Here is a 24,452-nt window from a genome sequence, read left to right as displayed (position 1 = left end):
TACGCTTTATCTTGGTTACAGTCCATGTTTCAACACATAACTCACTATTGTTGCTAGGGTTTCCCCCCCAAAAGAAAAGACAGTCCCACTGTCAAGGAAGCATTTGATGGCTCTCCATTGCTGAGAATGTAGAGATATTAAGTCCCGCTGTTTGTTACATAACTTTTCTATTTTTTTCCCCCCCTCATCCCGTGCCACCGAGATCATGCCTGTTTAGTAATCACCACGCTGCCTGACAAAGGGAAAACAAACCAAAAAAGATGGTTATTTCCCGTCATCAGCCGGCGTGGGGCTCTGGCTTAGTTGATAGCCTGGTAGAATGTCTGCAAGCAGTTTCTGGAACCAAAAGTAATACGCTGGTATCGGCCCCGGCTCGAGATTCCACCAGTGTCCCGCTGTTCCAAGTACATAATTGTTTATTCCCTTGGGGATACATAGTTTTAAAGCTGTTCATGGTCAGGTTTCACTATATAGTGATCCAACATCCATCCCTTCACCAGTGTCCATTTCTATTACCAAATACCCCAGTTTCCATCTGCTACCCCACCTCCCCCAGACTGCTTTTGTGGCTCTGTGGCAGGCACTTTCTCTCTCCCTCCCCCTGTCCCTCCTCCTCCCCTTCCCCTTTCCTTTCTGAGCACTGTGGTCTGCAAAAAAATATACTGTTTATTCCTTTACCTACTATTCAGCATGCAGTTCCTATCCAGAGTGATCATTTCCAACTCTCTTTATCATGCATCCTGTATTAGAACTAAGTTCTTGGGTTTTTTTGTTTTGTTTTGTTTTGGGTCATACATGGTGATACTCAGGGGTTACTCCTGGCTCTGTGCTCAGGCATTACTCCTGGCAGAACTCAGGGAACTGTATGGGATGCCAGAGATGGAACCAGGCTTCGCTGCATGCAAGACTAATGACCTATGTGCTGTACTTTTGCCCTGGCTCTGGAACTGTTCTTGGGATTACAGATACTTCTGGCAAATTCTGTAAATTTTCTATAATTGCCTTTGATTTAGTAACCAAATACTAGGAACTGCTTGTCTTGCAGTGCTCAGGTCTAAATGCTCATCTTTCTGTTTAGGTGGGGTTGGATGCCACCCTTCAGACAACTTTGTTGATTGTCTTGCCTTGTGCACCATGGTGGTAAAGCCAGCCTTTGGCCTTCCGGTCAGAGGTTCACTGAAGATGCATTCTGTGATCACAATTGAAATGCAAATGCTTTCTGTTAAAAACAATTGGAGGGAGGAGGACCTCCCTAGCCGTGCTCCCAGCTGTACCTATTGGACCCTATGATTCAGTGTTCTCAGTGTTCAGGTCTGCTTAGGTGGTACCACTCAGGTCCAGTGGTACTTGGAAACCTCCAGATGTATGCCCTTTTGGTTCTGAGAAAGGGGACATGTGGTACCAGGGTTCCACCTTAGAGCCCCATGCAGCATACGGTCTAGCCCTGTGAGCTCCCTCTCCAGTTTTGGTCATTGATATTTTTATTAGTTTTTGTGTATTTACTGAAAATAAATACCAAAGGGCTGTATGGCGGCTGTCTCTCTCTGCCGCCCGTGTTCAGTAGTCTCAGGCCACTTCCCCCACCCTGGAGAGGCCAATGGTGATGGACAGGCGAAAGGAAGAACGCCGGCCTGGCCAGGCTGGTTGGTGTCAATAGCAGTTTATTCCAACCTCCTCTCCATCTCCTCTGATTCTCCTCCTGCTTCTCCCTCCCCCATGCTACTTCATTCTCCTTCTCAATTCCACTTCATTCTCCTTCTCGCCCTCTCATTCTCCTTCTCACTCTGGATCCCCAGCCCCCTCTTACTGTCACTGTCACTGTCCCTGTCATCCCATTGCTCATTGAGGTGCTCAAGTGGGCACCAGTAACGTCCCCATTGTGAGACTCGTTGTTACTGATTTTTGTTGTTACTGTTTTTTCAAATACACCACAGATAGCTTGCCAGGTGCTGCCGTGTGGGCAAGATACTCTCGGTAGCTTGCCGGGCTCTCTGAGGGGGGCGGAGGAATTGAACCTGGGTCGACAGCATACAAGGCAAACTAAACTCCCTACCCCACTACCCGCTGTGCTATTGCTCCAGCCCACCCTCCTCTTACAGTCTAGTTAAATCCCAAAGCATGAGGGGTTGGGGTAATAATTACACGTAGGTGTGGTCATACAGTCAACAGAGGTAAAGTCTTTCCCTCAGGGGATGCTTCTTCTAGGACAGATACTCATACTGCAGGAAGACCCACCCAAGAGCGGAATCTCCTCTCCTTGTCCAGCAAACATAAACATTCACAATATTAATCATTTTGTGTGGACACAGTAAGAGATACATTAAGCTTATAGAATTGCTCTCCTGGGGTCATCTCAATCTCAGACTACAGTGCTCAGGCTGGAGATGAAAATGTTAGTTCTCTGACCCATCTTAAGAGCCCTATTTATAGAAATAATGCAGATGGAATTTTAAGCCTTGCCTGCACATGCGCATTAGTGGGGTGAGCAGTTCTGGAGTATTAATATTATTTGCCCAGAAGTTTCGGCCATCCCTAAACTTGTGAATTAGAGTAGCAGAAAGAGCAGGCTGGCAATCAGGCTCACTTTTTTGTTTGTTTTAAAGGTCATGGGTCATCGTGCCATGCATAGCATTCTTTCTTTCATGAAACAAATAGTTTTTGAATACCTTTTATGTACTGGCCACAGAATTAGACCTTAAAGATACCTGGTTCTTTTTTTTTTCTTTTTTTTTAGTGAATCACCGTGAGGTACAGTTACAGACTTACAAACTTCTGTGCTTGCATTTTAGTCATACAATGGTCAAGTATCCATCCCTCTACCAGTGCCCATTTTCCACCACCAATGGTTTCACATCCCTCCCACCATATCCACCCTGTCCCCCCCTCCTTCCACCCTGCCTCTATGGCAGGGCATTCCCTGTTGCTCTCTCTCTCCTTTTGGGTGTTGTGGTTTGCAATAGAGGTATTAAGTGACCATCATGTTCGGTCTATAGTCTTCTTTCAGGGTGCGTAGAAACACCTGATTCTTTTTTTTTTCTTTTTAAATTTTTTATTAGTGAATCACCATGTGGTACAGTTACAGACTTACAAGCTTTCATGCTTGCATTTCCGTTATACAGTGGTCGAGTGCCCATCCCTCCACCAGTGCCCATTTCCACCACCAATGGTCCCTGCATCCCTCCCCTCTTACCCCCCACCCCGTCCTCCCCCTGAGACATCTGATTCTTAAGAACCCAAGGTCCCTGATACAGGGACCATTTTCTAGTAAGTGCAGACAGAACATAAGCATTAATTTCAAGGTTAATTTCAGATACTGTTAGTGATAGTTTGACTTCGTATTATGCCTTATTATGAAAGAGGCTTAGATTAAGGCAACATATGCATATTTGCAGCTTCTTTTCTTGCGGAAGCTTCTAGACCGACTAAAGTAGTGTCAGAACAGAAAATCCTGACAGAAGGGTCAGAAGGGCCTAGTGGCGCTGTACCTGAAAGTGTGGCGCAAGTGTGTGGACAAGGAAAACTTCTAGGTCAGGGGATTGTAGATTATCTTGAATATCTCTTTCCACAAAGCCCCCAAATTGTCCAGTGGGTGGGGAAGCCTGGTTCCCTTCCTCTGTGTAGCCTGCCTTCCATTCTGGTCACATTTCTTTCTCTGTGGGTCCTAGGCTCATTTTAGGCTCATTCTAGATTAAGGTTACTTTAAGATTGGCTTCCCTGTGATATAGGAATGTGTCGTAGCTACAGTACTTCAGTGCAAAAACTCTGCACTTTTACCTCTATGTTAGATTTTGGATTAGGGTGTGTTGGTATGGCAAGACCTGAGTAAGATTTCAGTCTTGGCACAGATGACTATGGTTGTGTGTTTGTCATCTCCTATAAACTGTATTTGTGAATTTTTCTGGACTCCGCACCAGGTTGTTTTCACTTGGGGCACCCCAGAGGGGGGCAGGCAAGAACCCTCCCCATGCCAAGGGACCCAGCCCCAGCAGCCGACCTCCACTACCCAGCCGCCACAACGCTCCAGGCCGCTTTCCGGACACATTACAAGACACTTCCTATCCATTTTCCATAATTACCACTCCTTATTTGATGGAGGATAGACAATAGGCAACAAATCTTAGAGAGTTATACATATGATTTGTTGAGAGCCTGGCAAGTTACTGAGAGTATCTTGCCTGCACAGACAGAGCCTGGCAAGCTACCCATGGCGTATTCGATATGCTAAAAATAGTAACGATATATCTCATTCTCCTGACCCTGAAAGAGTCTCCAGTTGTTGGGAAAGATGAGTAAGGAGAGGCTGCTGAAATTTCAGCGCTGGGAGGAATAGAGACATTACTGGTGCCTGCTCGAGTAAATCGACGAACGACGGGATGACAGTGATACAGTGATAACAGCGATCCCTAGCAGGGTCCTTATCTTGTTGTTACTTTTGGATCATGACAGCATTTGTCCATGACCATGCTCTCAACTTATAGTTGAGTATCATGGTGCTTTGGCCTGGCCTATTTCGATGCCAGGGTAGCTCACAGCCTTTCCTGGGTCTATTCAGTCCCTCATTGGGACAGTGCTTTGGGCGTGCTAGAAACTAAGGGCAATGGGAGCTTAAGTCAAGGAAGCAGATGCCCCGGAGTGCGGATTGTTTGGAGACAATTTATTCCCAATTTATAAGAGCATAATATTAACTGTCTTCCTTTGTCCATACAAGAAGGACACTGCTTTAAAGTAAACTATTCAAAAGATATAAGGAGACGAGAAAGGCAATATTTCACTCATATATATATAAAATCATAGATTTCTGAGAAATCTGATCTTAGAAGTTAACAGAATCTGATTAGGGGAAAAAGCTGATTAACTGGTTGGGGAAGAGAGCATAGAGAAGAGGTTACAGATAAACAAAGGAATGGGAGTGACTCGGGAGCACTGTGATAAACCTGAGCTCCCTGTGGCAAGCGAAACAGGACATACCAATGTAATCCTAAAATGTTTAGAGCTGTGTTCCAATAAACACAGAGGAGTGGAGATGCTTCAGGAGCACTGTGATAAACCTAAGATCCCTGTTGCAAGGGAGAAAGGACAAACAATGTTATCCTATAAGTTTTTACTAGAATTTTTAGAGGGTCTGATTCAATAATTTAACGTACACATAAATCAGCTCCATATGATTACAACAATTATTCTGTACCTTCTTCATTTTCATGAGTAATCTTTTGATTGGCTAATTCTCCTTTTTAACAATGAATTTACATGTTGCCACTTTAATGTATCAGGGTCAAGTATTATATCTCTTAGCTTTCTTAGGGTAGCAGATAACCATGAAGCCTGATACACAGTAGACATGGATGCCTCATTCCTTAATGAGATTCAGCTAATCTCAGCTTAGCTCGCTTGCATGACTGCTGATCTTTGCAAACTTTTCCTCCTCCTCCTTCTTCTCCTCCTCCTCTTCCTCCCTCCTCCTGCCTTCCTTCCTCCCTCCTCCCTTTTCCTCCTTCTTCCTCCTCCCTCTTCTTCCTCCTTTCCATTTTTTAAAAAGAAATCATTAAACATCTGTCCTTTTATTTTTCTGATGCATTCTGTTATAGCTCATCAGTGTGTTTAATTTTGAGAATCATTATATCCTCATAGGTCAGAGGTCTAGCATTATTTATTTCTCTGAACCTTAGTTTACTCATCTACGAAATGGGCATAATAATACTACCTATCTTTTAAAGGTGTTCTGAGGATTAATTTTTTTGATCCTTGTAAGATGCGTAGAACACGGCTAACAAGCATCCAGCTAACAATATTTTCTTCGTTCCACGGTAGAGGAATATATTAGTTTTGTCAGTTTAGTGTCTCCTCGATGTAAAATGAGCCAACTGCCTACATTAACAGGGCTCATCTGTTTTAATGTGTTGGTAAATTTAAAAGCACTTATTTGCTGAGTATCAAGGAGAATGCAGCAGGGTCCTGCCACTGTGTCTGAGTTGCTCAGAGCCTTACTGGGGAAGCTTGTTGAATAGAGCCAAGAGCTAAGGTAGCTGGCAGATCAATGACTGGCTGGGCAAAGTCAGAAATAGATGCCAGAGGGATAAAAGAGTCAAAAACTACTATATTATTTAGGTCATAAAGAGTGGTACCTGACATGCTAAGGAGAAAAAGTTCTAGTTTCATAGAATAAAGAGAGAAAGTAAGAGAGATAATTTCTCTGATGGGAAGTGATGTAAGGTTTGGATGTTTAACTTCAGCTTTTCTACGGAAATCATCTCTTTCTGAATATTTGCACCAACTTACAGGCTCTGGCTTCAGGAGCTGTGGCTAGGGAGAAGAGAAATCAAAGAGTGAAGAAGTCACTGAGTAGAATACTCTTCAGCTTTAGAAATAGAAATCCCGAGGGTCTGAGGTTCTACCCAGGTGATGAGGCCTGTTCATTAGTGGTTTAGTAGATACAGCAGGTGACTGTTTTGTACATCAAATTTTGAGCCGGTGCCCAAGATTATAGAAAAGAGAAATATGAAAGAGTAATTAATGCTATTAGTTCAAATTCTGTTTTGTACTGTGATCAGTGGACTGGGGTGATAGTACAGCAGGTACATTTGCCTTGCATGCTACCAACCTGGGTTTGATTCTTCCGTTCCTCTTGGGGAGCCTGGCAAGCTACTGAAAGTATCCCACCCCCAAGGCAGAGCCTGGCAAGCTACCTGTGGTGTATTTGATATGCCAAAAATAGTAACAAGTCTCACAATGGAGAAGTTATTGGTGCCTGCTCGAGCAAATTGATGAGCAATGGGATGACAGTGCTACGGTGCTACTGTGATCAACAAAAGTATAATTTTCCCTACTATGAGCCTCACACATGAAGAAACTGGTAGAGGAACCCAGGTATACGGGACCCGTGGCTGAGATCTCCAAGGCCTGCTCGGATCAGGACTGGGCCTCCTCCACCCAGATCCCCAGTTTTCCAGTAGCCTGGCAGTCACACCCACAAACTGCTCCCGGCGCCATGTAATCTCATCAACGGCCAAGATCCAGAGACTAAAACAAAGCTCCTGGAAGAGAGCATGAATCTCGCATGACAGAGCCTGGCAAGCTAACCGTGGCATATTCGATATGTCAAAAACAGTAACAATAATGGGCCTCATTTCCCCTGACCCTGAACGCAACAGGGAGGAATAGAGACATTACTGGCGCCCACTTGAGCAAATCGATAAGCAGTGGGATGACAGTGATACTGTATTTGTAACAAACACTTTACTTCCATTATGAAATTAAATCGACCAAACATTTCTGAAGTTAGGTATTATTATTATTTTTAAATCTGCTTTTAGATGAAGAACTGGAGGCGCATTTTTATTCATCCATAGCACTGCACTGTCGTCCAGTTGTTCATTGATTTGCTCTAGTGGGCGCCGGTAATGTTTCCATTGTGAGACTTGTTACTGTTTTTGGCATATCGAATACACCACAGGTAGCTTGCCAGGCTCTGCCTTGGGGGTGGGATACTTTCAGTAGCTTGCCGAGCTTTCTGAGATGGACAGAGGGATCGAACACACTTAATTTAATGAAGCACTATAATGGTCGGTCCCTCAATCTCTATGAAACACCATTTGATTGCTTACTATTGAAGGAAACCAGTAAGAAATCCATTGAATTAAATTGTTGTGGTACTGATGTGGTTATTAATATTTTGTGTTGGTTGCAGTCAAAGTAGTATCTTCTATCTGTTCAAGGGACCTACATGCACACTATTTCATTTATTTCTTAGAAAGTAACTTCAAGTACTAGAACATTGCTAACCTTCAGAAAACATAAAATTTTAGTGTTCCAAGGAAGGAAGGCCAGACTTCTGGGATCTAAATAATATAATTTTTTTTTTGGTCCTAGAAGCCTTTGTTTTCATATTGAGGTACTAAATGTTCTTGAGATTTGGATTACGTAAAATGATGTACTGACTTCATAAAGGTGAAAGCGAAGTTCCATCTATTCCCTGAATTTCCGTAATTGAATATCACCTAGTACTTGGGACACTCATTCTTGACTGTGCCAGGTCGCACATCCTCAAAGTGTCATCTCCTCTTGGTGCCTTCCGTCCCAGTCCCTTCTGTTTCTGTCCATCCACAGGTCTGCATTCTTTCAGCTGTATCCCATCCTGAACCTCTGCCTTCACTCTGACTGGGACCCAGTTATCACTGCATTTTCTAAAACATCAGTCTCATATTTTTCTTGGTGAGCACCATCTTGCTTGTTCTCCCATGCAAAGCCTATTCCACAGATGCTGAGTTTTTTGCTGCAAGTCAGTGCAGTACTGTGGGTTCTTCTGTTAAAGATGAGCTAAAGAGTATTGTTAGCTGATATATCCTGTCTGAATTTTCATACTCTGCTGGCCCCCATTCTTTTTGTTATGTGAGTGAAGATTTTTGGGAACTCTGTTCATTTGTTGAGGCTGCCATCCATAACAAAATACTACAAACAAATTTATTGTCTCATAGTTCTACAAACCAAAGATCAGGTTACCAGCAGGTCTGTGTTCCTTCTGAATCCAGTAGGAAAGTCTTTCTTCTTTTCTTTTGGCTTCAGGGGTTAGCTGGCAATGTTTGCCATTCTTTGCTTTATCCATACATCACTGCAGCCTGGTGACTTTATGAGTCTTCTCTTGTGGTCTCTCTCCCTCCCTCCCTCCCTCCCTCCTTTTGTTTTGGGCCACAACCAGCAGTGCTTAGGCTCTGCACTCAGGAATCACTCCTTGTGATGCCCAAGGGACAGTATGAAATGCCTGGAATAGAACCGGGTCAGTGGTGTGCAATGCAAGTGCCCTACCCACTCTACTATGGCTCTGGCCCTTGTGTCTGGCCCTTGTGTCTCTATGTCCAAATTGCCCTTTTTTTTTTTTTATAACTACTCATTTTAACTTAGTTCCTAATGGCTGTTTTAACTTGATTGCCTCTTTAGAGGTGCTGGTCCCAAATAAAAACACATTATGACATACTGAAAGTTATAATTTCAACATACACTTTCTTTTTTCTTTCTTATATTTTTTAGGGGTTGAGGGAGAGGTAATTTCACTTGCAATAGTAGTTCTTCTGTTTGAGTGAATAGAGGCAAGATGAATGTATTAGTTCAGAATAGGTGCCATCAGAGCAAAATTTGCAATTAGACTTTGCACAGTGTATTTGTGTTGTCTGACAGCTAAGAAATAGAAATAAATTTTCTTTGTTTTTTTATTGAGTCACCATGAGATATAGTTGCTAAGCTTTTATGTTTGAGTTTCAGTCATACAGTGATCTAACACTTATCCCTCCACCAGTGTACATTTTCTACTACCAATGTCCCCAGTATCCCTCCTGCTCTGCCTCCCCCTCTCCCCCTGCTTCTATGGCGGACACTTTCCTTCTTACTTTCTCTCTACTTTTGGGCATTATGGTTTTCCATACGGATACTGAGAGGCCATCATGTTTGGTCCTTTATCTACTTTCAGCATACATTTCCCATCCCAAGCAATTCCTCCAACCATCATTGACTTAGTGATCCCTTCTCTGTCCCAGCTGCCTTCTCCCCCAACTCATGAAGCAGGCTTCCAATGGAGCAGTCTTCCTGTCTTTTGTCTCAACTGTTCTTGGGGTTAGTCTCATGTTATTTTATAATCCACAAAGGAGTGCAGTTATTCTATGTCTGTCCTTCTCTTTCTGACCCATTTCACTTAGCATGATACTCTCCATGTCCATCCATTTAGAAGCAAATAAATTTTCTTCTTATGCTAAGAAATAAAACAAGATGGGGAGAAGATAAAGTAAGTTGGGGCAGTTGGGGGGAAGGAGAGACAAACCCTTCTTTGGTGTTTCCTTTGTTGTGCCGTGATTCTGTGTTCCAAGGCTGGTTTGTCTGATAGCCAGGTAACGCTACAGCAATTGTTTCCTCTGCGTGTTTGGGTGGAAGTGTGTCTTTCAGGCAAACAGATCCTTCTGTCTCTGGAGTTCTTCTTCGGGTCTTTCCCTGCTCCTTGGAGAGTGAACTTTCCAATCCCCATTGAATATAGCTTCCAAGTGTTGTACAGTGTGTGGGAAGGGAATGGAAAGAGTTGGGGGAGGGAGCAAAGCTGCCACAGTGGCAGAAAGAAGGGAAGTGGGCCAAAGATAATAATAATCTAAGGAATCATTTCCTGTAGAAAAATGGACAATCAGCCATGAGAGCAAAGGAAGTGCAAACCAAAATAGATACTAGCAACGCTGTTCCTTTGGAACACTTGCCTCTGTACCCAAGTGGCATCCTAGGAAGCTGATACCTAAGTAGTATCCGAGTAAGCTGTTTGAGATATTACCAAGTAAGAGAAGCCCTATTGACTTTGAATGAAGGATGAATTGGAGTTAACAGGCAGAATGACCTTAGGATTAGCTGCTTCTCTTTATATTATCTTCCACTAAAGGAGGGCTAAGTGTCTTGGACAAGTGATGGGATGCAGCCTTCAAAGACAGCAGAGAGGGAAAAGATCTGAAGGGACATTCTTCCCTATGAATACCGCCACTGGGTTTGACATTAGAGCCCCTTATTACTGGACTGCTTAGAAGGAAAAGTATCAGCTTTCCTCTCCAAAGAATGGTCCTTAAAAAAATTATTTCTTCATTTACTTGGGTTCTGGACCACCTCACTTGGTGGTGTCCAGGGCTTATTTCTGACTCTGCACTCAGAAATCACTCCTGGTGGTGCTCGAGGGACCCTAGGGAATCAGACCCAGGTCAGCTGCTGGCACGGAAGTGCCCTCACTGCTGTACTATTGCTCCGGTCCTCAGAAGATTATTTAATATAGAGTAACTCCAAAGGGCTTTAGTCATCTGTGAAGGAAAGATTTCATCATGAGTCATTGGTGACCACTGACCTGGCACTTGTTCCCTGATTTAGGAGCGCAATCTCCGTGTAAGGACCATTAAGCCACTCTTAACTTATTAGATAGAACTCAGAGGTTTAGAGCACCAGGGCCAGTGGCAGGGGACAGTGAGGCACCATAAGCTGGGATCTGACTCCCCAGTGTAGAGCTCTTGGATACATGGGTCTGGGCACATATCTTAGCCCAAGGGTGGCTGGAGCCCCTCCTCTGAGCTCAGATAAAATTAGCACAGACCTTGGTGCTTGCCATTTTGCCAAACAAGATGGGAGAGTAACAGGGTAGGGTGAAGTTTGTTTGCTGTCATTATTAGAGTTGCTTAATTAGAAAAGGAGAGGTGGGGCTGCAGAGGTGGTACAGCTGACAAGGCACGCACCTTGCATGTGTCTCACCTGGATTCGATCCCTGGAACCTTTATGGTTCTCAAAGCACTGTCAGGAGTAATCCCTGAACATAGAGGCAGGAGGAAGCCCTGAGCACTGCTGAGTGTGTCCTCCACTCCCTCTCTGTAAGTTTTCATATATAAGAAAAGCCATTAATATATAAGAAATGGTGCAAGGGTTGTGGTGGTGGGCTTGCACACAGGTAGGACGCAGGACGTTCGGTGGCTGAGAGCCGCCACCCCAGGCCGGATGATGGGTGAAGGAGCAGGGGAATGGAGAATGGAGGAACAGGAACCGGGCCGCAGGCTGGTCCATAGTTGGTTTATTTCTCTCTTCCTTGGCATCATCCGATCTCTCCCTTTACAGCACAGGCACAGTCATAGTTGTTATGGCCATAGTCCCGGTCATCAGAGTTTCATCATCCTAGTTTCCTTGCAGACCTTAAAATCTCCAGTCTCAGTTCTCCTCCTTGTCTTCAACATCTCGTCAACCTTCTCATCCTCAACATCTAGTCCTCAGCATCTAGTCTTCTGCTCCTTCCAACATCTCCCTCTCGGCATCTCCTTCCCACAGTCCAGTCCCGGAGTCTTGTTCCATAGTAATTCTGTTTTCCTTTCCCAGTCTCTAGTCTTTCCTCCTCTCCTTCCCTTCTGCCTCCCCCTCCCCTCTCCCTCTTCCTCCCCCTCTCTCTCTCCTCTTTGTCCTCTGTCTTCAGCAACTCTCCCTCCCATAGTCTAGTCTCCTACAAGTTTCTCTGCCAGCCCCTTCTTACTCCTTATAGCAGACTTATATAGGATTCATTGCTTCTTTTTGGGTCAAAACAGACTTTGTCCATGACCGTGCTCTTAACTTACAGTTAAGTATTATGGTGCTTGGCCTGGCCCATTTTGATGCTAGGGTAGCTCACAGCTTGCCCTGGGTCCATCAGTCCCTCGTTGGGACCCTGCTCTTGGAGTGCTAGGAACTAAGGACAACTGAGGCCTAAGTCAAGTAAATATGGATGCCCCAGAGTAAATGTTATTTTGGAGTCAATTAACTCTATGTTGCATTGCATAGCATAGCATAGCATAGCATAGCATCGCATCAACTATACAAAAGGGACGTTGTTAAATAAACCATACAAATGACATAAAGGAGAGAAAAAAGCATTATTTGTGCCTCATGGAAATGTGTGTTTCTCAGTTGCACTATTGTGGGAATGCTCAATAAACTTAAGCTCCTTGCGGAAGCAGCAAGAACAACCCAGTTATCCAACACACTGCCTAAAAAAAAAAAAAGAAAAGAAAAGAAAAGGAGAGGTGAAAATATGTGAGACTGAGACTGTTTAGTGAATCAGAGTATATTCATTTAAAAACTGGATAACTAAATACAGAATATGAAAAAAACAAACAGAAGGTCAAGTAAAGCAACTGTATCTTAATGTATCTTGTAGTAGAAATAGACCAGGGCCAGCAGAGTGGACCTCTGGGCTCATGAATTGGCAGAGAGATGTTCAGCCTAAAACAGGAATGGTCCCCAAATGCAGTTGAGCTGAGCTTGTAATTGAGGTGATATGCTTGGTCCTTCCAAACCCTGTCCAGGCTTTATTAGAACCCTTTCTTTGGGCTAAGATTTGGAAATGAGGCAAAAATGTTTAAAACTTGGAAACGAGCCAGGAAAGCCACATAACAGTGAGGCCAGCATATGGACTAATGAGAGACCCCAGGAACATTGATTTAACTTGAGCAGGGGCTAAAGGTGGTGACAACAGGAGTTCTGAAGTATCTGAAGGCGTGCTGTGAAGTTTGTGGTGGACAGATGTTCTCCCTTTTCACAAAGACAAGGCTCAGCAGCTAATGGTTGTCCCTTTAATCTGGGGGAGTTATTCAAATTTACAGAAACATATTAACCAACAAAATAGGACTTGGGAATCTTTCATTGAAGGATCTTTAGTGTTTACTTTTGGACAAGGTAGGAAGAGCACAGAAACACCGTCAGCTGCTGCCTGACCTGGATGATTCTCTTTGATTGTCTTTCGCTGCCCGTTAGACTGCAGACTAACAGCTTCCTTTCCTCCATCCATAGCTGTTTGTCCGTCTAACCACACCCTGTGCACGGTTTTGTACTTGGCATCAGGATGCTGGGTTGGAGCTCTGGGGTTCAGTCTCTGATGGAATTTTTTTTTTTCCTCCTAAGGTGATGGGCTCAGAGGGTGAGAGCTTAGTTTTTAGTGTCAGAATGCCGGCTACTGCTGTGAATTCTGAGGCGAGTTTCTTAACTTCTCTGAATATGCTTTGCCATGATTGAAGTGGAGATAACAGGGATGCTGTTGTGAGAATTTGGTCAGACAGGGCATAGGAAGTTCTGTGCTTTGCCCGTCCACAGTGTCAGCAAACAGTTGCCATTATTAATATTTGACTCTGGCCAGACTTTTAAACCAGAGCTGGGGAACCAGGCTTGGCTACATGGAACCTCTTTAACCCGCTTACGTGGCCTCTACCCTTCTTCCTTCATTCCAGCTGTTGGCGTTCTTGCAAGGACTCTTCACTTTCTATCACCATGGCTATGAACTGGCCAAGGACTTCAGCGACTTCAAGACGCAGCTGACCATAAGCATACAGAATGTGAGTGGGCAAGGGGACCTATTTCTTTTCCCTGGTTAAGGCATGGGTAAAACTGAGTTTCGTGGCACAGAGATCCCTTCCATGGCGTTGAAAGCCCCCGAGAATGCTGAGACTTGTTTGGGTTCAGAGGGCAGCTGGGGGCAGGCCTTTCTAGAGTGTTTGGTAACCCCAGGTTAGAGCATTATCCTCTTCCCCATTATTTCAAAGCTCTATTTTTGTTTTCGGAAGTGCTGCTGTTGATTATGTTGTAGATCTGTGGCCCCAGAGTCAGGATTTCCTTTGGCAGTGGAAAGACCGGCCCAGCCCAGCTTCCCTGCCATACCTCTAACTGCCTGTGCACCGGAGACCTTGGAGTGTGGTTAGACGGAGGGGGTGGGGTGCCTCTGTGTGGCCTCTGGCTTAAAGGATATGCCCTCATTCAACTCTTAGGAAGGCTGACAGGAAGCCCCAGTCACTGTGATTTACTCCCAATCTCTTTCTCAGATTTGAAACAGCCTGACCTTTGGGTGCTCAGTATTCTGTTTAGGGCTACTCAGTCCACAGAGGCAGGGGTGTCTTCAGTGTATGGGACCAGGCCAGTCTGCGTGTTGTATTGGATTCTGACTGATCCCATGTAGAAAAGCATCCCAGTGTGTCTCTTGGTGTCTGCCCTGCAGCCTGCAGCCTGCCCTGGCAGGCTCCTCTATTGCCAGAGAACCAGAAGCTTCAGCGGCTCAGAACAGGGTGCCCCCCACCTAGTTTCCACTGAGGCCGGCTTCCTCTGATCCTGAGGGGGTGACAAGGGAGCAGTGCTGGCTCTCCTGTGAGCATGTCAGGAAGCAGGGCCGCTGCTGGGAGACATGAGGCTGTGCCACGAAAGCCTTGGGCGGGGCCACAGAGAACCAGGGTGAACCTTGAGACTGGCCAAGCTTTTGATTCTTTCCCTTTTTGCTGCTGGACCCCACTAGTTATTGGCTGCAGGCTGCCCTGGGAAGGGGTAAATTGGAGGAAACAGCTCCCTTTGTGTATATGTGTGTATGTCGGGGAGGGGATTGGGCCATACTCTGTGCTCTGGGTTACAACTGACTCTGTGCTCAGATATTACTCCTGGCGGTGCTCCAGGGATGATATGGGCTGCCAGGGATTGAACCTGGGTTGCCTTGGTGCAAGACAAGTGCTTTACTCTCTGTGCTTTCTATTCAGTCCCAAGCTGCTCCCTACAGAGAAAGAAATCATCAGTGGGCTGCCAGCCACATTGCCCGCAGAAATAAGCACCCAGTCCTGAGTCAGAACATGCCTCTTTCAAATAGACATTTTTGGGTCCAGAAATACCATCTTGATTTTGGGGGCTGAGGCCTGGACGTTTGCACTTTTTTAAAAAAAAAATAAGTTCCCAGGTGATTTTGATGGTGAGTTTGAGAATTAATCTGGTTCAACATTTTAAGGCCAAAGGGGACTTCTTGAAAGCATCCCCCTGTCTAATTTTTAGATGACTGAATGCCACTTACCTGGGTTTGGATCTAAGGACTCTGTGGGTTGAATTGTTCAACATGGGAACAGGATTTTATTAGACTTGAATAAAATATCTTTCATCCTAGACAAGAAACCGCTTTGAAGGCACCAGATCGGAAGTGGAATCATTGATGAAAAAGATGAAAGAGAATCCCCTTGATCACAAAACTATCAGTCCCTACACCATGGAAGGGTACCTCTATGTTCAGGAGAAACGTGAGTGTCTTAGGACCAGCAGTTTGGGCTGTGCTTGTTCTGTTGCTCAGAAGGAGGAAGGAATATTCAGTACTGTTTGATCTGGAACTATTTCATGTAAACATGAGTTGGGATGAGTGAGATACATTTATAATTTAGTTTACTAAGAGAAAGATCAATTCCTCAAGGTCTTGCTTACCTCTGAGTGATGTATTCATTCTCTTTTGGGGGGTGGGGGGTAAGGGGATTGAAATTTCTTTAGGAATCTGGGATTAATTGGGGCCATATTGTAGCAGTTCTTTTCTCCCTGGGATGACTCTATTCTAGAAGTTCCTCTACCTATAGTGATCGCCTCTATCATCTGTTGTCTCGTTGCTCATCGATTTGCTCGAGCGGGCACCAGTAACGTCTCTACTTGTCCCTGTCACATGCTAGTGTAGCCCAATGGCCTCTGCTCACTACAGGAACATGAAGAGCATCAAACTGTTTTAGCAGCTTCTCCTTACTCATCCTTCCCAACTTTGCCATACTGGGGGCTCATACAGGGGAATGAGGCCCATTATTGTTACTGTTTTTGGCATATTGAATACGCTATGGGTAGCTTGCCAGGCTCTGCCGTATGGAAAGGATACTCTCAGTAGCTTGCTGGGCTCTCCTGCCCATAGTGTTTATCACCCATAGTGATATGGAAACTATCCATATCTTTGCAGTAGAACCTGGGAAAGACCTTGCTAAACTAGACCTCATTATCGACCAGCAGTCATAGTGATTTGAAATCGTGCTTAATTTTCTTTCCTCTTACCTTCAACTCCCACCTTCCTAGCTCTTACATTTTATTAAAAGCACAAACATCAGCTCCCTTGAGAACCAGGAAGAAAAGTCAGATGCCAGGTGTTGCTAACCTGAAGTTTTTATTGCTGGCCTACAAACTCATGCTGTAGACCCAAAGACAGAATTTGTGCTGGCTAGCACTTCCAGAATAAGGTCTAGCAATGCAATGCTAGGGACTAAAGAAAGTGAAGGTTTTCTTTAATGAAGAGTTCTATTCTGCCCCTCTGCTCTTTTTGGCTGGGCATATTACTTTTCCCAGATCTATGTGTTTTCCCCTCAGTTCCCTATTCTATGTTGATTTAAGGTTAGGTAGATATCTTCACTTCTAGAAGTTTTTTTATAGAACAAAATTATGATACTTGGCTTCAGTGATGAGTCTTATTCTTCTTCAGTATTTAGGGATTAGCTGGCAGTTTGCTTAGGTTTAACATTATCACCTTTTGACATCTGGGGCCAGTAGGAGGGTTGGAAATCCAAGCATGCATTGTGATTAGAGTTTTTGAACCTTACTCTTAAAAAAATAGCTTGTTGAGTGTAGCAAGAAATGAAGTTGCCATATTGCATGTTTTTTATGCTTTCCCATAAGTTTTAAGGTCAGTTTGAAACTATACAATTTGGTTATAAAAGCATAGTTATATACACTTATTTCTTTATTTTATTGTTTGCTTGCACATACAAAGGCAGTACTGCTTTTTTTTTGAGGCTTTTATTGCATTATGCATATTTTCTATTTTTTAAATTAAAGTTTTGTTTGTCTTGGGGTCTCCCAAGTGGTGCCCGAGAGGCCTGGGGCCCCCTCCCGGTAACTTTTGACTTTCGGGTCAGCAAATTACAGGGGATCACTGGATCAGCCTGTTGGAGCTTGGGGCTTTCCGGGCCACATTTAGCTTGAGGGGCTGTGTGGTGAGGGGGACTAAACCAGGTGGGCTGTGTGTGAGGCATGCCTCTTCATCCCTTTATTACCTCTTTGGTCCCTGTTATTCATTTTTCTTTGTTTTTGGCTTTTGGGTCATACCTGGTGATGCTCAGGTGTTCTTCCTGGCTCTGCACTCAGGAGATACTCCTAGTGGTACTCAGAGGACCATATTGGATACTGGGTTTCAAACCCGGATTGACTGCATGCAAGGCAGAGCCCTACCCGCTGTACTATCTGGCCCTCTATTACACAATTTTACTCAAATACTTAATGTACTCTTTGAGTATTTGTGTCTTAATTATCATTAGAAGTAAGTTTTATCCTCTAAGCTCATTTATCTGCAGCATATTACTGGGATACAGCTTTTTTTTTTAAATAAACCTTTTGTTTGAAAGTTTTACATTACTGTAAAACTTTTTTTACAATAATGTAAAACAATTATTGAGTTTCAGACCAAGAGGAGAGTTGCAAAAATAGTATGAAGAGTAGCCATAATGAGCTTTACACAGACTTATGCATTTATTTTATTTTATTTTTTGTTTTTGGACCATACCTGGCAGTCCCTGGGCTCTGCTTCCAGCTTTGCATTGAAGCTTTGCATTGAAGAGTGCTCCTGGAGGTGCTGGGAATGGAACCCTGGCTTCCCACGTGCCTCACAAGCATTTTCTCCCCACAAGCATTTTCTCAATCTTTTGAGTTATGTTTCTGCCCCTATTTCCTGATAATCTCTCTGTCTCTGGTTTATATATGTGTCATTGCAGTGACAGATACACTTTTTTCCCCAACCACTTGAAAATAGGACACACATAATGACGTTCCTTTACTTCAGTGTATATTTCCTAAATATAGTCTCCTTTTAATACAACCATTGAATGGTGACCATGTCCAGAAAATTAGTGTTGATATGGTGATGAATTGCTTTTTTTTTTTTGTTTTTTTGGCTTTTTGGGTCACACCTGGCAATGCACAGGGGTTACTCCTGGCTCATGCACTCAGGAATTACTCCTGGCAGTGCTTGGGGGACCATATGGGATGTTTGGATTTGAACCTGGGTCGACTGTGTGCAAGGCAAATGTGCTATTGCTTTGTGCAATACCCACTGTGCTATTGCTCTAGCCCCCAATATTGTTTTTAATTCCCTTTAGTTCAGAGTCTCACACTGACTTGAATTATGACTTTTGTATCTTTTAATCTGCAACAGTTCTTTAGTGTCTCTTTCATTTCATGACTGATTGTTTTTGAAAAATGTTGACATACTTTTTTCATAGACTTTTCTATAGTGTTAGATTTGACTGATGTTTCCTCCTGATTATGTTCCAGTTAAGCATCCTTAGTTAAGTCCTACATAGGCCATCATTTCCTTTGAGTATTGTGTCTGGAGGCCTAGGATGGCGTCTGACTGACCCTTTATAGCGGTGTTAATTTTGTTCTCTCATTTGAGGTATTATCTAGTTTCACTCACTATTTATCTATGCAATCAAAAATTAGCCACCTGTGGGGAAACACCTTAAGACCATACCCTTCTCATCACTTTTTGTCTCTCATATATAGTTGATACCCAGTTTTAATTTTCACCTTAACCTGTATTTATCATGATGGTTGCAAAGTGGTGATTCCCTTCCTCTGCTATCCCCTTCATATTTATTAGTTGTCACTTATTATAAGGAAGAGGTGATCTTTCTTCTATTCTTCCTCCCTTTTGCTGTCCTCCCAGGATTCTCTTTTCTCATTGTACTTAGTCATCTGTCATCTTTATATTGTCAGTATGGCGTTATGGATTCCTGTTTATTCACTAAGCTAAATCATTACTGTCCATCTTTGTTTTGATGTTCAAAATGCCCAAGATATTGCAGTTTAAGAATCTTTGTTTTGTGCCTTCACTGTAATCTTTTCTCTGCCATCAGTGTATATGTTAGCATGACCATGATGCTCTAATGTATACACGTAGTTCATTTGACCATGATGCTCTAATGTATACACGTAGTTCATTGTTTTTTATTTAAATTTTACTGAATGATGACTAATACTTGTGATGATGATAATTTCCTGGAAAGTAATTATGAAGTGTTAAAGCCTCAGTTCAGGTCTTTTTATTCATTTCTGTTACGATTTCTTAAGCATCTCAGGATACTTATTGACTGAGATACTTGTAGACTAATAAGAGCTTTTTTCTCTGATAATACTTTGTTGTTCAAAATAAAGTAACTGCTCAAGCTCCAGAAAAATATCAGAGACTTCGTCATGTTTGACTGTGAATTATCATCCATTTTCTTGAGGGATAATTTTGAGGGACAAAATCTTTACATTTGATCATCAGCTTTTCACTCCCATTCTGTCTCTGGTGTCTGAGTTCTCCTGGTCTGTGCTCAGATCTTGAGCTCTGCTGAAGTCAAGGGGGTTTGGAAGTAGGGCATAACCCCTGTGTGTCTGTGTACCATGTGGCAAGGCCACTGTGTGGAAGTATGAAGTAATTGTACCATATGGTAATGGTGGCAGGCGCTTTGAAGGGTCTGTTCGTGTTTTCTCCTAAGTCTTAACTCCTGTCAGGAAAAAAGAAAGGGAACTTCAAATAGAGATTGATGATGGGAATGTGAATTTATTTCCCCAGGGAGAATCTACTTGTCTTATATTTAAGGCTCATTGGATGCAGCTTTTAGTGGGAAACTGTCTTTCTTGGTCCCTGGAGAAAGTCCTGGGCCAGTTCCATTTCCATTTGTGGGATCAGATTTCTGCCTATTCCAGTCTAGCTGGTGTGGAGAATATATTACCCCTAGGAGCAGTTTTAAACTGAGTAGTGTGGGTTGTAGATTATGTATTTTGTTAAAGCAAACATTGGACATGAATAGATGTTTTATTGGAAATAATATCTTTCAGGTCACTTTGGAACTTCTTGGGTGAAGCACTACTGTACTTATCAACGGGATTCCAAGCAAATCACCATGATACCTTTTGACCAAAAGTCAGGAGGAAAGGGGGTGAGTTTGTTTTAAAATATCATGCTTGATTTGCTTGGCTAATATTACAGTTAATCATTATGCTGCATATATAAAATAGTACTTGTTTCACTGACATTTCTTTTTTTCTTCCTTGTGTGTGTGTGTGTGTGTGTGTGAGAGAGAGAGAGAGAGAGAGAGAGAGAGAGAGAGAGAGAGAGAGAGAGAGAGAGAGAGAGAGAGAGAGAGAGAGAGAGAATCTTTTCAGCTTAAAAATCATTTTATGCAGTGGTTCCATTGGTACCTCCAAAAGTAACTTAAACAAAATGAATGTTCTTAGCACTGTTATATAGAATTTCATTAAGAAAGATTGGTTATTAATATATAAAAAAAAGAAAGATTGGTAACATTTCCCATCTGTTATACTTGTGTCAGATGTTAGATTGCTAGACTTAGATGCTAGAGGTAGTGACGTCATCCTGTGAAACTGATTGCCATTTTCAACTCCTAGTGCACTTCCAGTTAGTACCGTGTTTCAGTTCACTTGTGCCATATACTCACTTCTCTCCCCTTCTCTTCCCTGTGCTTCTGTTGTTAATTGATGACTAGAGATCCCACACACTCTGTTGGGCTGGATTCGGGTCATGCATCTGATTGTGTTCTTTAAGAACTGAGACATGTTAAAGTATGTTTAAATATGTACTAAATGGTGCCAGGCACAGCAGCAACCCACACTAGAGAAACTAAAGGGATTTGACCTGGTGAAGAAGGTCAACAAAGCCTTTCTTGTGCTGAGATTTGTAGGATTTGTGGGAGATAAATCCAGGAAAGCTGTCTTAAGGGGGGATAGACAGTCACATTGCCAGTCGCATTGCTTGCTGTGCTTGCATACAGTTGATGGCACCATGTTCAGTGCATGTGGATGGCACCAAGGATAGAATTCATGACCTCACACTTGCATAGCAGGTGCTTTTAGCTACAGAGCCATGCCCAGGCCTCAAAACTTAATGGGGTTTTCAAACAATGCCAGTCAATGTTTCTTATAGCTTCTGTGGGTTTGGATTTCAGCAAGCACTTAAATCTCTGGCTGGGTTTCTTAAATGGTTCCAGTGAAAATTTGGCACAGGCTGGAGCAGTCACATCTGAAGCAGCTCAGTGCTGGACAGACACTGCCTTTGTCCTGTCCCCTTCTCTCTGCTCTGCTTCCCCTGTACTGTCTCCGGGTATGTCTGTCTGGTTTCTCGCTCTAGCCAGGTTTGGCTTCCCCACAGATGTAACTTCAGGGCCGCTCAAAGTTTCAAGGGTGAAGATTTCAGACACTGCTTTGCTGACTTTAGGAGTCTACAGCCTTTTGCCATATCTGTTGGTTGAGATGGTTGCAAAACCCCCCTCCCAAAACATACTTTGTTTCAATGGAGATTGTACAGACCCTGCAATCTCCATGGGAGCACTGTCGGATTCACAGTGTTGAAGAGTGCAGGAGGAGATGTTCTTGGGTCGAGGGGAGTTACTCTGCACTGGGTCTCTGCGTCTGAGTACGCTCCCTTCTCTGCTCATCTGTTGTTTCTTCTGGATGCTCTCACTCTCTCCTCTCTACAACCATACTTTGTTATTCTACATTTCATTATGAAGGTATTAGGTATAATTCCACTCATTTATATGCCCCACCCCATCTTATTCTTGGGAATAGAATTTTAATTCGTGTCTTTTGAGAACTTTTGAGAACTTGAATTCTTCCTAATTATGATTTTCAATTTCATCCCCTTTCCATGTGTTTTACTTGCCCCTCCTGGAATTAATATCTTCAATAACTATGAAAATGTTTTAATAAAATAATTTTTTATGTCTGTGCATCTTTGGACCCTTTCTGAACCCTTTCTCTGGTTCTAGCTTTAGTTTGTTTATTTTCTTTTGATTTTGGCTTTTTTGGGTCACATCAGTGATGCTCAGGGATTACTTCTGGTTCTGCACTTAGGAATTAACTTCTTGCAGTGCTTGGGTGACTCTGTGGGATGCTGGAGATTGAACCCAGGTTGTCCACATGCAAAGCAAATGTCCAACCGGCTGTACTATCGCTCCAACCCCACTAGCTTTAGTTTAAATCATTTTTCAGCTGTGTCATCTATTGGCAGAATAGTCCTCTGTAAGCACCCTAATCTGGTCCTTTCTGTGCAATGTGTTGGGTTAGTAGTGTAGAGGTCAAGAGCTCTGGCTTTGAAATTGGAGCCTAAGTGATGTTAGATTCTGTTATCATTATTGTTGATGCCTCAGCTGTGCTGCCCCTCTTGCTCTCTGCCATCTCATTTCCAGCCCCCCCACCCCCAAACCCTGCCTCCCTGGTCACAACCCAGGAGTTTATCAATATCTTTCTTCCTTCCTGCACCAGAGTTAAAAAAAAATATACCCAAAACCCTGTTAATGTTTGTTGTCAGGATCGAATAATTTCAGGAAAACCGAAGTGGTAAAATACTGAGAGCTTGCAGAGTTAGAAGGAATATCAGAAACTCTTATTACTAATATCCCCTAAGTATTTATGGTGTTCCTAGTATTCTTAAGATGGAAGTAGCATTAAGTCTACCATCTCTATATTAAACTCAATCTAAGTGAAATCCTGTTGTTTAATCTTTGTAGAAACCAGCTTCATTGAATGATTCTCTCACAGTCTGTATTTTGTGACTTTTAATCTTGTGTTTCCTTAAACCTTAAGTGAAGGACTCTCATGTTTTCAATCTATTTTCTTACCACACTTGAAAGGGGAGGGCAGAGATGAATTATAGTGGTTATTTGGGACTTCTAAGATTAAAGTGTGATAATAGTGATGGGTTGTTAATTTTATATAAACTTCTTTGATAAGAGCCTTATACCAAATGAGTACCATAGTAAAAGCTTGATATAATAATTCAGTTTCCTATGAATTAATCCTTAGAGTTTACATTTATTTGAGCCTTTTTATTGTTCTATATTATTATATTTGATTTGACTTTTCTTCCTTGGAAAGGAGAAAATTATTTAAGGGTCAGAGATAAGATGATCTCTTTCATTTCTGGTTTGCTGTATTATAAACCACAGTGCCCAAAATAAAATTATGTATGTGTATATATGTGTGTTTGTTTTATATATGTTACATATATAACATACCCTATATATGAGGATATATGATATAGATATAAACATATATGACAAATGCATGAATATATATATAATAATTTTACTTAGGACACTGTACTTTACAATATAGTTAATGGTAGGGCTTCAAGCATAACAGAATTTGGTGCCACATCTTTTCTCAGAGCTTCCTCAGAGTGTCCACTTCCCTCCTCCTTTCCATCCTCTTCTGTTTTCCCTCTCCTAAGGTAAGCTTCTTCCTGAAAAACAGTTCTCATTTTCTCTTGCCTTTGGGCATTTTTACACCCCAATGTTGTTTATTTATGGCCACTGATTGTTTCTTATGACTGATTAGTATTCCATTGTGTGTATGTACTAGAGTTTCTTTGCCAGTCATCTGTTGTTAGACACTTGAATTGTCTTCTTATTTTGGCTCTTGTGAATTGTGCTACAATGAACATAGGAATGTAGGTGTCTTTTCTGCATAGAGTTTTTGGGCCCTTGGGATAGATACCAAAAAGTGAAATTGCTGGGTCATATGGAATCTTAATTCCTAGTTTTTTGAGAGGTTTCGACTTCCCTTAAAAGGTTAGACAAGTTGGCATTCTCACCAGCAGTGAATGAGGGTCCCTTTTGCCCCACGTCCATTCTATCCCAGGCATTTTTGTTCTTTGTGATTTTGAGCCTATATTACTAATAAGTTAGACTTCTTCCTCTTACAAACCCAAGCGTGTGTGGAGTGAAGAATTCCTCTGTATCTGACCCTCCGACATGCAGCATTTCTGCTGGAGGTCTGGGCAGCTCAGCGCTGAATCGAGCACTTCCCTGGGTTGAAGCCCTTATTTTTCTGTTGTTGCTCTCAGGAGACACATGACAACCGTATGATTTTTTCCTCATTCCCTTTTCTGCTCCCAACTCTTTTTGTTTGTCTGTTTGTTTGTTGTTTGGAATCACTGTGAGATTCACAGTTAAATATTTTCAGACATTTAGTGTTCCGGCACCCATCCCTTCACCAGTGTGCATTGCCTACCGCCAGTGTCCCCAGTTTCCCTCCCTCCCCTGCTCCCCACCCCAGCCTGCCCAAACCTTTCTTCCTCCACTTCCTGCTCTATCTGGGATTCAGGTACACCTGCTTTC

At 42.9% G+C, this 24,452-nt stretch overlaps 1 protein-coding gene across 4 annotated transcripts in view; it reads left to right on the top strand.

Annotated features, from left to right (window-relative positions):
* ARHGAP26 (Rho GTPase activating protein 26) overlaps positions 1 to 24,452 on the top strand; it is a 486,560-nt gene that overhangs the window by 144,746 nt on the left and 317,362 nt on the right. For all 4 annotated transcript variants that reach the window (XM_055141710.1, XM_055141709.1, XM_055141708.1 and 1 more), the window contains exons 7-9: positions 13,740 to 13,844; positions 15,422 to 15,551; positions 20,152 to 20,252. In XM_055141710.1, coding sequence (XP_054997685.1) covers positions 13,740 to 13,844; positions 15,422 to 15,551; positions 20,152 to 20,252 — 336 coding nt within the window. The remainder of the gene's footprint in view (positions 1 to 13,739; positions 13,845 to 15,421; positions 15,552 to 20,151; positions 20,253 to 24,452) is intronic.

The sequence above is a fragment of the Sorex araneus genome, chromosome 6 (genome assembly GCF_027595985.1).
Source record: "Sorex araneus isolate mSorAra2 chromosome 6, mSorAra2.pri, whole genome shotgun sequence".
Lineage (NCBI taxonomy): Eukaryota > Metazoa > Chordata > Mammalia > Eulipotyphla > Soricidae > Sorex > Sorex araneus.
The sequence above is the reverse complement of the archived record's forward strand: the minus strand, read 5'-3'. Positions and strand labels throughout refer to the sequence as shown.